Source organism: Fukomys damarensis, unplaced genomic scaffold (genome assembly GCF_012274545.1).
Source record: "Fukomys damarensis isolate Sample0158 unplaced genomic scaffold, DMR_v1.0_HiC HiC_scaffold_34, whole genome shotgun sequence".
In the NCBI taxonomy this organism is placed as follows: domain Eukaryota; kingdom Metazoa; phylum Chordata; class Mammalia; order Rodentia; family Bathyergidae; genus Fukomys; species Fukomys damarensis.
This window is the reverse complement of record NW_022900946.1, coordinates 24,488,298-24,500,714: the sequence shown is the minus strand read 5'-3', so window position 1 is coordinate 24,500,714 and position 12,417 is coordinate 24,488,298. Positions and strand designations below refer to the sequence as shown.

The window sequence follows — 12,417 nt, the reverse complement described above, 5'->3', positions numbered from 1 at the left end:
TGGCCGCAGCGGCTCGGTGACGGTGAGCACGAGCAGGAAGAGCAGCAAGAAGGCACCGCTGTCTGCCTTAGGCACCATTTATCCTCCGTTCATCGTCCTCGGGGCGGCCGCGCGTGACGCCGTGGCGAGGCCTGACCGAGCCGGGCAGAGGGTCAGAGGACCGGGCTGAGGCAAGGCGCAAGGTAGAGGTGGGCCAGTGCTCTCGAGGAGCTGCGGCGGGGACCAACCGTAGCAGAACAGGGCGCAGACTCCCACGCACTGTAGATCGCAGCCTCAGAGTCCGACTCCGGATCTGCGCAAGATGGCCGCCGTCCTTCTTGGGCCCGCAGCCCCGCCCACCGCCCGCGACGCCTGGGCGGACCAATCAGCGCTGAGGTGGGGGCGGGGCCAGCCTTCTCCCCGGGGCGTGCGGACCATCTGTTAAGCTTGGGGTGGAGTCTGAGTGGCAGGGCGCGAAAGGGGCGCGGCCTAAGGTAGGAAAAGCCGAGGGCTGAGGCTGAGAGGCGGACCCGAAGGGGAAGGTGGGACGATAAACAGTGGCGCGTGCTATTGGCTAAGTAGGGGGTGGGGCTCAGACAGAGCCAGAGCCGCAAACCCGCCCAAGGGTTTAGAGTCGGACAGTGGGAGGCGAGGGTGGTAGGGAAGCCTCAGAGCACTTGGGACCCAAGGATGGGCTGAGGGGGCGGAGAGAAGTGCGGCTGAGGGAGTAGAGAATCCGCGGGGTGAAGCAGGACCCATGGGACCACGCTCAAAGGTGGTTTTTGTTTTGTTTTGAGACAAGGTCTCACTATGTAGTTCAAGCTGATCTTGAACTCAACTCACTATGTAGCCCAGGCTGGCCTCAAACTTGCGTCGATCCTCCTGCCTCAGCCTACCTAGTGTTCCGATTACAGGTGTGCACCACTATGCCCAGTATGGGTTTTTTTGTTTTTGTTTTTTTTTCCGGTTCCAGGAATTAAACTGGGGACCTCACGAGGCAGGCGGTGGTGGCACCACTCAGCTAAATCCCCGAGCCTCAGCCTGATGCAGTGGCAGATGCCTGTAATCCCAGCACTCCCAGCACTCTGAAGGCTGAGGCAGGAGGATTGCTTCCATTTCGAAGCCAGTCTGGACTCCTGGACTCCATAGTGAGTTCAAGGCCAGCCTGAACTACATAAGGAGACCCTGTCTCAAAGCGGGGGGCGCTCAGTGGCCCAGTGCCTGCCTTGCAAGTGCAAGGCCCTGAGTTTGATCTCCGGTACCAAAAAACAATAAAAAAAACTAATCAACTAATGTCCGTGAAGGACAAGGTCTGGAAGGTCCAGGGTTCTCAGGGGGGGGAAGGAGGGTCCACCCCGTGGGGAAGAAGCAGGTGTGGCGTCACAGACACAGGCTGAAATTGTTCCAGCAGATGAGGGAATAACCTAAGGTAGTGTCAGAGAGGGAGGAGAGGGAAGATTTCCTGGGAGCAGCTGGCTCTGCGGGAAGAAGGATCTGCCCAGGCGCTGAGGGAGAAGGGGAGCCCACATCTGCATGGAGGAAAGCCCTGGGCAGAAATGAGGCGAAGCTCTCTGGAAACAAACCTCTGAGGACTGGTCCCACACCTTCCGTCCTGACCGGCTGACCAGGGAGGAGGGACACAGATGGCGATGGTGAGTTCTGAGCAGCCGGGAGAAGCGAGCTGTCCAGAGCACCACCAGCCATGCCCGTGGGCGAGGCGGTGGGTGGTCAGGGCTGGCAAGAAAGTGAAAATGGTCCCTGCTTGACCCACCCCCATCACCCCTGACTCACTCAGAGTATCCTCGTCAGAGGTTTAGGGTTTCACTGTGTGACACTTGGGGTCATAGGGAGGGTAGTCCCCAGGCTGAAAGAAGGCTGTTCACACTCTAAATAAATATGCCCAAGGTTAAACCCAAATTTAAGCCAGACCCTCAGCGGCTCCTACTCTTCCCTGAACAGGTGCTGGACAAAGGGTTTGTCATCACATGGACCCAGTGGCCTGCAGGATAAAAAGGTCCCAGGGATCCAGGGCCGTCCCGACTGTTGCGCTGTTCTTAGGGACCATTCCCAGGAACAGCTGCCGGTTCTCAGCATGGGATCTGGCCCGGCCTTCTGCCTGTTTGCCCTGGAAGGGAAGCCGGGCCTACAGGTTGGGCAGATCCCCTAGGAGGGAACTCACAGCCAGGAGCAGAATTCCTGCCAGCTGTCCCTCTGCAGACCCACAGCAAGACAAGTGGACCAGCACAGGTTCAGATGGGGAGAGAAAAGCCCAGCCTAACCCTGCAGCAAGAGGGCACCGTCCCGGCTTCCCACACTGCAGCGAAGGCCGCACCGGGAGTCTCTGCGACTCTGACCCACCTATATACCCTTCCCGGCCCTGCTGTAGGACCCCGCAGGCTGCCTGTGTGGACAGCAGCAAGAACGGACGGACAGAAAAGAGGTCGGGGACTACGTCTTCCCTGTCCCTGTAACCTGGCTTCTTCCTTTCATCCATTGTCCCCACCTCTCTCCTGGTGGTCCTCTCTCTACTGCTCTTCTTGTGTCTTCCCTCTCCCAAGTAGGTCAGTGATCTCTTTCTGCCTTACAGTACCTAGACTGTCCTATTCTGCTCTCACCTTTGTATATTGCCCCTGTATAAGCCCTTCTCAAATTGTCCTTAATCCATTGTGCCTTCTGTTTCCTGCTGGAACCCTAACTGGTAGAGCCACCTGTCCTGGATTCCCTGGGATTACCTGATTTGCAGCCATCAACCCTGTCACTCCACATGCAGTCCTAACTCCACCTTTGAAAACAGTGACAGGCCTTCGTGTCTTCTGTGGCCCCTGCCTGCCTCAGGTCCCAGCCAAAGCACAGGGCCCCTCTGCTGACTCTCAGCCACTCCAGCCTGCTGATGGAGCTTCCAGAGTTCCAAGACCAAGTGGCTCCAGCCAGAGTCTCCTTCCTCTGGGGTGCTGAAGCCACCTGGGAGACGTTGCTGAATGTTCCTTCATCTTAAGAAGCTGGCACATTTGTCAGGCCCAGCTGCCCAGAGGGCTCTGTCCATGTGTAATTGAGGTTGCTGCTGGCTCAGGTCCCTCAGGGATGTGAAGGGCATCATCAGAGGCACCAAGTTCTTCTAGTACTATGGATGCTGCTGCTGACGAGGCTACATCATGGGGACAGGTTTGCTTGTTGTGAATCCCTGGAGCTCAGTGTGGCCGTCAAAATCATCGTCCTCAAAAAGCTCCCACAAAATTCATAGAGCAATTCCTTTGACAGGAAGTTAAGCTTCAGATGAGGTTAAACCACTCCTCCATTGTCAACACCTGTGAGATCTTTGATGAGGCGTCCCTAGGCAAGATCTATGCTGTCCCGGAGCTCAGGGTTGAGGGGAACCTCCTCAAACTCTTCAGACTCTAGGGAGCCCTCCCAAAAGATGGCTCTCAAAGAAGTTCTGCCTGCTCTCCTCTGCATCCAGTACTAGTGCCATGACCTCACTGAGACCTCAAGTACAGAAACAATTTGCTGGACAGGGACTTAAACATCAAATGATCTGATTTTGGCTCCTCCAAGCATGGCCTGCAGGACAGCAGCAGCTGACTGACATTAAGCAGTACCTTCTGTGGGTCTGTGGCATACTCGCAACGTGATGCAGCACCTCCCCTGTGATGTCTGACATTTGTAGCCTGGGCACAATCTTTTACATCATGGTCTGTGACTTCATGCACTATTACCACCCCAACATCATGAAACGGAGCATCACGCCAACTTCCAAGCACCTAGCCAGGGTGTGCAAGGACCTTTTCTACAGCAGCCCAACGTCAGCCAACACCTGCACAGCCAGGAGCTCTGCAGCCAGTGCTGGGTGCAGCCCAAGGCACCGAGTCTCCTCCACAGCCGCCAACCAGGGGCAGAATTCACAGGACACAGAAACCTCCTGAACGCCAGACTCTGGTTCTGATAAGAAGTCCAACACCAGCTGGGTGCTTAGGAGGCTGAGGCAGGAGGATCGTGGTGGATTCAGGGCCAGCCTGGGCTGTGTAGTGAGTTCAAAGCCAGCCCAAACTACATAGCTAGACTCTTATCTCAAAACATCAACAAAAACAGAAAGCTGGGCATGGTGGCGCACACCTGTAATCCCAGTACTCAGGAGACTGAAGTAAGAGGATTGCTGCAGAGTTCGGAGGCCAGTCTGGGCTACCTAGGGAGCTCAAGGCCAGCCTGTACTATATATTGAGACCCTGTCTCAAGAAAAAAAAAAGTTTGCAACTAAGCTGGCACCTCTAGAAGAGGTGTGGCCCGAACCACAGCCCAGATTAAACCTAGGGAAGAAATGGTACAAATGACCAGGCAGAGACCCAGGGCTTCAACATAGAGTAGCTTCCCGAGGAAACAGAGGAGCCCACAAGGACACACACACACGCAGCATTCTCTAGAAAGGCAAAATCTGGTGAGCCAGGAGGCCAACAGAATGGAGAAGAGCTCACAGCTTGAAGCCCGAGATGAGCTGCTATTTTTTGTCATGCTTTTCTTCTTCCCTTTGAACTCCACAACTGACTTGGCTAAAGAACAAATAAATCAGCCAAGTGTGGTAGCTCATGTCTGTAATCACAGCACTCTGGGAGGCTGAGGCAGGGGGATCACAAGTTTGAGCCTAGCTTGTGCAACTTGGTAACAGCAAAGTCCTGTCTCAAACTAAAAAAAAATAAAGTTTAGCCAGGGTTGGTGGCACACACTGTAATTCCGGGACTCGAGAGGCTGAGGCAGGAGAATTGCTGCAAGTTGGAGGCCAGCCTGGGCTACATAGTGAGTTCAAGGTCACCCTGAACTACATAGTGAGACTCTGTCTCAAAAAAAATGTTGGGGTTAGGGCCAGAGATTTAGCTCAGTGGTACCGCTGCCTGCCTCACCAGCACAAGGAGTGAGTTCCATCCCCACTACCAAAAAAAAAAAAAAGACGTAAATCATAAAGCCCGGGGTATGATAGTTAACTGATTGTCTTTTCTTTGTTTTTGGTTTTTTTTTGAGTCAGGGTCTCACTATGTACTTCAGGCTGGCCTTGAACTCTCTATGTGGGCTACCCCAGGCTGGCCTGTAACTTGTGGTGATCCTCCTGCCTCTGCCTCCTGAGTGCTCGGTGTCAGTTTGAGGAAGAAACATTTGGATCACCATAGTTCCGGGTGTGCGTGACACCAGCCAGTCTTGTCACCTGAACGGAAGAAAGGGGAAACAAAAAGGCAGCCTGGCTACTGTTTCTTTGGAGGAGCTCCAGGCTTCACCCTCAGCTTGGACATCACAGTCCCTTTGGCCTCCTGATGCAGACTCTCCTGGGACACTGCGGTGAGCTCCAGGGCTTTGGCTTTATCCTTCTCATCTAGAGCCCACAGACAGCTGTTTCGCACTTTCCCACACCTGACTCTCTGGGCGGCCATTGTAAGCTAATCTTGTAAATTCTTATATATTTGTCTATCTTGCATAAAATCTGTTCCTCTAGTAAGCACTGACTGACACACAGGGTGAAGGTCTTTGCCCAGCTGACTGCCGTCCCGGACTCCCTCTGGCTTCCCTGGTGTATTACAAACCCAAGCGGTCCAGCTCAGACCACGAGCTCAGGTTCTGGCTGAGGCATGGTTTGGGGGAGACCTGGAGGCGTGCGGGCCAGAGCAGGGAGCTGAGTAATGCGGTAGAGAGCAGAGCACAGAGTGGGGTGGGGAGAGGGCGAGGGGCTGGGTGCCTGCGGCGTTGCCTGTGGCCTTGTTTGGCGCTGGGCTCTAGGCAGCCGTGCTGCCAGCACCCCGGGCATCCAGCTGCACGAGCTGCCGGTAAGGGTGGGGAAGCTGCAGAGGGCAGGCAGACCAGCCTGGCAGTCCTCCTTGAGCTCCCCATCCTACGGGGGGATTTCTTCCCTGCTCTGTCCACCGGGGTTTCCCCATGTCCAGCCAGCACCAGGATCACCCCTCCTGTGGTCACTGTAGCCCAGAAGTAAGAGCTCCGATGGGTGGCCCAGCGTGTCCACGTCCAGTCCTGTGTAACCCTAACCACATGCCATGGCCTTCTAGTCCCAGCCTATCGTCCGTGTCGGAGCTGAAAAGCCGAACTGACAGGTGGGCGGGCATCTTCACAAAGCGTGTCTGGAGCCTGTGGGCACATAGGCAGCCCCCAGCGTCCCATGTGGGTGTAGCCTGCATTTGACACCATCGGCTGCCATGTGCTGCCCGCCCGCTCTGCACCGAGCGATCCACCTCACGCTGCCCCTCACGCTGTCCCTGCCTGAGTCTCCATCTCGGGACGATGCTAACCCGCAGACCCCTGGGAAGGGTAGGGTCCAGCAGCCCTGTCTCCTCCCCACATACAGCCCACCCCTCTCACCCCACCCCTCCGCCCCTCCTGTTACTTCCCACAGAGGCTGGGCGCCCCTCCTCCACCCAGCCTGGCTCCACCTCCACAGAAAGGCCCCTGTGACTGGCCCCCGAAGACTTCCCGGGCCTGGCCTCTTCCTGTTCATCCTCCTCCTCCTGCTGACCTCACTTTATACCCTCGTCCCACACACGGGCCATAATCATACTTCTGGGTTCACCCCTGCAGATACCACCTGCCTTCCCAGGCCCTGCCAAGGGGCTGTGGCCTCTGCGGCGCCTTCTTGGGGTCTTGAACACTGCAGCTCGCTCTGTGAACTCTGCCCAGGGTGCAGGCACAGGACGAGCCCTGCTTTCACTACAGGTGCCCCCTACCTTTCCCATGAAAAAACTCATGGTGGACATGGGGCTGGCTAGGCAGGGAGGGGCTCAGAGGCTCCTGAGCTGCTTCCCCGCTCTCCCCGACAGACCTGCCATGGTCCTCTGGGGAATGATGGCAAGGAGACTACAGGCAGCTGGCTGCAGCCCAGCCAGGCGTCATCCTGGACAGGAAGACTATAGCAGGAGCACCTGCCGTGTGCTTTACAGACGGCGACGTCTCAGAGAGGAAGGACGGCCACCTGAACTAGCACCCAAGGCAGCAAGTCCCGGTGACTGAAGCCCAGTCCTCCACAGATGCCCCCACCCTGTTGGACAGCTCCTATCAGCCTTGGTTCAGTGACCTTCAGAGGTACTAGGTGAGCATCTCAAGGTGATCCCTGTGGTCCGCTCCTCAGGCCATCGTGGGTTTTACCCACCCTCATCCTCCACACGGCTGCCTCCTCAGACCTCAGCCTCCCTCAGCTCAGTCCCCGTTCTCTGTTCTCTGTCCTCACAGCCCCATGACCCCGGATCCCAGCACAGGCCTCATTTATGCACTCACACTGGCTGCTACGGCTCTGAGCCCCACTGGCCTCTGGGCTCCAGGAAAGCATTGAATTTTTTGTTTCTGGTACTGGGGATCGAACTGGGTCCTTGCATTTGCAAAGCAGGTGCCGGAACCACTGAGCTAAATCCCCGGCCCTGAAATTGTTGACAGTAGCTCATAGAGCCTTTCAGCACCTAGAAGAGATCGTCAAGTGCTTGTGAAATAAATGGGTCGATGGCACCCACTTTCAAGAGGAAAGCAAAGCTCAGAGGACAGATTTCCCAGTGTTCAGGCCCCAGTGCCAACACTACAACCCTGGGAGGAACCATAAAGGTGCCCCATCCCATTAATACCCTCCCTCAAACATCACGGTGCCCAAGCCCTGTGTGCCAGCCACTGCATGCCCCAGCAGATCTGCCTGTGCCCGGCTGACGCCTGCTTCCTGCAGCATATCCCCAGGGAACCAGAGACACGCTGTCGCTGTCGCTGTCTGTCGTGGGCAAGGGCAGGATGTAAGGGAGCAGAATCCACCAATGAGAGAATGAGTTGATGGAGTCAGCTGAGAAGGCGGTTACGGGAGTGCTCCGGATTGAGCATCCCATTTCAGGGTACAAGGGATTGGGAGAGAATGAAAATGGCCTGCAAGTCTTAGCCTCTTCTGGGACACAAAGAAAGGAAGTTCTGGTCACTTCAGCCAAAACAAGCCCCCAGGAGAAAGGAATACACCGAGCTATTAACTAAAGCTATTAACCACCAATGCCCTACACAGTGTGGAACTCAGGCTAGTGCTGCTGGAAGGCTGTCATCATAGGCCCATCTGTCCATCCTGCCCATCCTGTCTGTCAGCCCGCCAGCATGACTCTGGCTGCCAGTCACAGAGCACACCCTCCCTGCTCCCAGTGTCCACACAGCCATTTCCCTGGCCAAGACGTCAGGTCTGCCGAAACGCCCGGCTCTTGTCCACCTGCTAGAGCCCTGCTAATGCTTTGCACCTGGGCTCCTGTATCACTTTCCCTTCGAAGCCTGTGCGTACTGGTTTTCCTGTTGCTGCAACAGAACACCTGACACTCCTAAGGTAAAGGAGAAGTTTATTTTTGGCTTATTATTTAAGAGATTTCTGTCCATGGCTAGCAATCTGCATGGCAAGAACATGACGGCAGAAGGGTGTGATGGAGCAAAGCTTCTCACTTCATGGCAGCCAGGAAGCAGAGAGAGAGTTCGTGACCAGATGCGGTCCCGAGGGAGTCCCCGATACCACCCGGCCTCGCCCAGGAGTGTGCTTTACCAGTCTAGGCATCTCTCAAGCCAATCCGTTGATAAGTTTAACTGTCACACCTTGCACCCACCACCACATAGAAACAGGTCTTCCTCAGTCTCTCTTTGAACACAGCACCCTGGGGCCACCAGTCTCGGAAGCTTCCTGTGGGCACAGGACCCCTGTGACAGACTAAAGATGAACATCAGGTATTCCAAAGTAGCCAAGGAGATTCACACACAATGCCATTTTCTGAGCCAAAATCCATGTACCAGGTACAAAAGGAGTGGAGACGCAAATGATGTACAACGCCAGGATCCAGCAGGCAGCTCCTGCCTACTCCTCCCACATCCAGTGGCAGGATTCCGACACCTCCAGCTTGTTCGTGGGCAGTCCCCCAGCCTCCCTGTCCACACACGCACACCAAGGCCTTCCCACAAGGTCGGCCCACTCACTGACCAGGTCCAGGCTGGCCTTTCTCTGGCTCCCTCTCACCCCCAGAGGCCATAGCTGTCTAAGGTCCAATGTTGCCTTGTCCGAGGGCCGGCTATGGCACGTGGAAACATTAACTCCACTCATGGCTGAGGCCTCAATGGTCTGTGATTCTGTGGCGCTCAAAGACAAGACAGCATCCGCTGAAGACAACCTGGTTCCTTGAGAACCCGGTAGTAATACAAAGAGAAAGGTTTCACCTGAGGAGGGAGGAGTTCCTTGTCAGCTCAGCTCATCCCATCTGCCGAGGTGGGAATGATCTTCCTGCCTTCATCAGCCTGAGACTTGCGTGGGCACAGGATCAGACATGAGATCACCTCAAGCCCCCCAAGTCACCTGATACTCCCTCCAATTATAGTGTACCCAATGAACAGTGGCCAGCTCAGAGAGTCCTTATCTTTGCCCGCTCTGAGGCACTGACCTCCCCACCTCCCATATACTTTAAAATTACGCAAGTCTCTATTGTCTTGTTTTTCTTGGCCCTTGCTGTCCTTTCTAGGTAGTTGAAGGAAATCGGCCTCTGATAGCCTAGCTTAAAAAAAACAAAAAGACTTGTATTAGCCATTCTCAGAAGCACTTTCTGCCTGTCCACTGGCGACAGCCCTGGCCATCCTCCATACTTGCCCCATCCCTCAGTACGCACAGCTGCCTGCCCCAGCCCCTAGGCCACCTAGGTGGGCACTTCGGGGCTCCTCAGCGCTGCCTGTCCTCCCACTCCTACACATGCCCCTACTCACCAGAGCACCAACAGCTCATCTGGCGGACTCTAGCTCAGGAATGCACAGAGCTGCCTTCACCCACTAGGCTTGAAACTACCACTGGCTTTACTGGACCTGAGCAGGTACCAAGGACACCACCCCAAAGAAACTTCAGGACATGGGCCCTGGTGGGATGAGGACCAAGGGCCAGGTCCCACGGCCAAGTGAGGAAAGGCATGGGAGTGGCACACTACTGAGCTAGGCTGCCTCCCGCCAGGCCTGACTCCAGCGGGGAAGCCTCGCAGGAAAGGAGCATCTGGGCGTGGTGGTGCACACCTGCAATCCCAGCACCCAGGAGACCAAGGCAGAAGGGTCACAAGTTCAAGGCCAGCCTGGACTACAGAGTAAGACCTGTCCCAAGGAAACTCAAAAACCAGGAGTGGGGAAGGCAGGGAGGCAAGGAGCAGGAAGCATTACCAGTCCCGGATGGTGACTTTCTTCCATTAGGCAGGCAGGAGTGCATTCTTCTAGGCGAGACCTGCTTCCGGCGGCCCTGTGCACAGTAGCCGAGTTCCCACTTCTAGAAGCCTGGCTTTGTAATTTCATTCACTCAGGGCACCGGGGATTTAGCTCAGTGGTTCTGGGAACTGCCTCACAAGTGCAAGGAGTTCGATCCCCGGTACCAAAATAATAATAATAATCATTTCATTCACTCGAGTCACTTGGGGACGGGGCTGAGCACGCCACCCTTCAAGTCCAGGTCCAGGCCAGCCAGAGGATCCCCCCAGTACAAACAGTGACACTACCCACTGGCCCTTGTGGGGAGGGAACAGAGTGGCGAGGCCAGCTACTCCTGGCCCCATGGACAGTGCTGCAGTCCCAAGGAAGAAGGGTTTCATCATGAGAATCGATCCAGGTTAAGGGCTTCTATGCAAAAGTCAAGTCTGCCTACTCAGAGTACCTGAAGTTCAGTGCGGTGGTGAAGACCATTCACAACAAGGAAATACAGACTTTGTGGCAATTCCTCCCACAGTAGATGGACATCTTGGAGACCCTCGATATTTTTGAAACCTTGAATGTACACACTGAATGTCACGGAGGCGCAGCACCCTGGGCAACTGACTCAGCCTGCCAGCTCTCGTCAGCCTTCAGATACTCCCATGTCCTCCTGGACACCATCCACAGGGTCCTCAAGGGCAGGAACTTTCTCCTCGACAATGACTTCAACATCAAGCTGCCAGCACACTGGCCTCGGTGAGACAGATGTCACCTGGCAGCAGCACAGCGGAAGCCTCGGTTACTGGTGGTTGCAGCCCCTGAAACACAAACCCTTGTCTTCGGATTCTCTTAAGAGGGAGGGAAGAGGGCAAGCAGTGGGTCTGGTGCAAATGCAGTATCCGGCCAGGCTCAAGGCCTGAGCACAAGCTGGGGGCCAAAACCCAGCATCAGCTGCTGGACGTACCCAAGAGTGAAGACAGGATGGAAGCCAGACTGGCCCTGAGGGAGCGGCAGCACCGGGAGGGCAAAGCACGAGGGCTGCGCGCACATAAACTAAGCAGGCCGGCGCAAGATGAGACACCGGGCGAGGGACAAGTAAAACCATTAATTAAGCCACTCTGATCTTGCTCTATTAGCTCTTCTTCCACTTGACAACAAAGACCTTAATAACCGACCGCCATCTAAACCAGGAAATATATACAAGCACACAGTGCCGAGAAGGGTCTTTTCCTCTAGGGCTCAGCTGGGATGGGGTCCCAGGACCAGTGCTTGGGCATGGGCAGACTCATGGTGAGGCTTGTGGCGAAGAGGACTCGGCTGCCTCTGACCTGTCCTGTCCCCAAAGCATGGCAGCTCCATGCCTCTCCCTTGCTTGCTGACCCCATCCTTCTCTCTCACACAGATCGTTCCTCCATGTCCTCAAATCCTCAGGACCATTTGAGATTGATGACGCAGGTGGGCCTTCTCCAAAGGGAAGTCCGGCAGAGACCACTCACCGGCACCCACCCCACCCCTGGACCAGCAAGCCCCACACAGCAGCCCTTGGTGTACGGCCACCATCTCTCCCCAGAGCATGCTCTCCACACACTAGGAGCCTGACTTGGTCAGCACTTGACCTCAGGTCTCTGCTTCCCCCAACCAGGGGCTCCCTTGGGTTAAACTGAACCTTTCCTCTGAAGCAAAAGCACCCAGATCCTTACCTTTCTGGACCCTAAGAATTCCAGCCCCAGGCTCCAGATCCGCCCTGAAGGTCCCAAGGCAGCCACCCAGGCACTTGTAGGAACGCACTGCATGGAAGTACAAGTTGGCAAAGACCCTAGGCAGGTGCCAGGCCCGGGACTGATCTCCGGAGAACACTGGCACTTAGGGGGTGAGAGAGCCCCATGCAGGCAGACTGGAGAAAACAGCTCATTCGGGGTTCAAAGCATGATTCTAAGCACAGTCCCTCACCACCCTGAGCCCTATGAGCAGTGTACATTGTGAGGCCTGAACACACGAGTATGGGAACTAGACATTGGTTCTGGACCCAGCCAGGCTAAGAGGGCAAGACCCTTCAGCCTCACAGACAGCAGGGTTACAGGACAGCTGGCTGCCACCAGGTGAGGACCAGGTCCACGTCCTCAGCCCACAGGCAAATGCTGGCCCATGCACACAGCGCCTGCAGCTCTCTGCAGCTCTTTCACACTGCAGCTGCAGGAGAGCCAGTGGGCAGGGCCAAAAGCAGGTGAGGAGAGCAAAGGACACAATGACGAC

At 55.8% G+C, this 12,417-nt stretch overlaps 1 protein-coding gene and 1 long non-coding RNA gene across 2 annotated transcripts in view; one reads left to right on the top strand and one right to left on the bottom strand.

The window, feature by feature from the left end:
• Dgcr2 (DiGeorge syndrome critical region gene 2) overlaps window positions 1-627 on the bottom strand; it is an 81,025-nt gene extending 80,398 nt beyond the window's left edge. The window contains exon 1 of the mRNA XM_033758701.1: window positions 3-627. Within this exon, the coding sequence (XP_033614592.1) occupies window positions 3-78 (76 nt within the window). The 5' untranslated portion in view covers window positions 79-627. The remainder of the gene's footprint in view (window positions 1-2) is intronic.
• Window positions 628-5,031: 4,404 nt separating this feature from the next.
• On the top strand, window positions 5,032-11,636 carry LOC104859856. Its single transcript, XR_779500.2, has 3 exons — window positions 5,032-5,298; window positions 6,903-7,051; window positions 11,567-11,636. It is a non-coding gene; the product is annotated as an uncharacterized LOC104859856 (long non-coding RNA).
• Window positions 11,637-12,417: the final 781 nt, after the last annotated feature.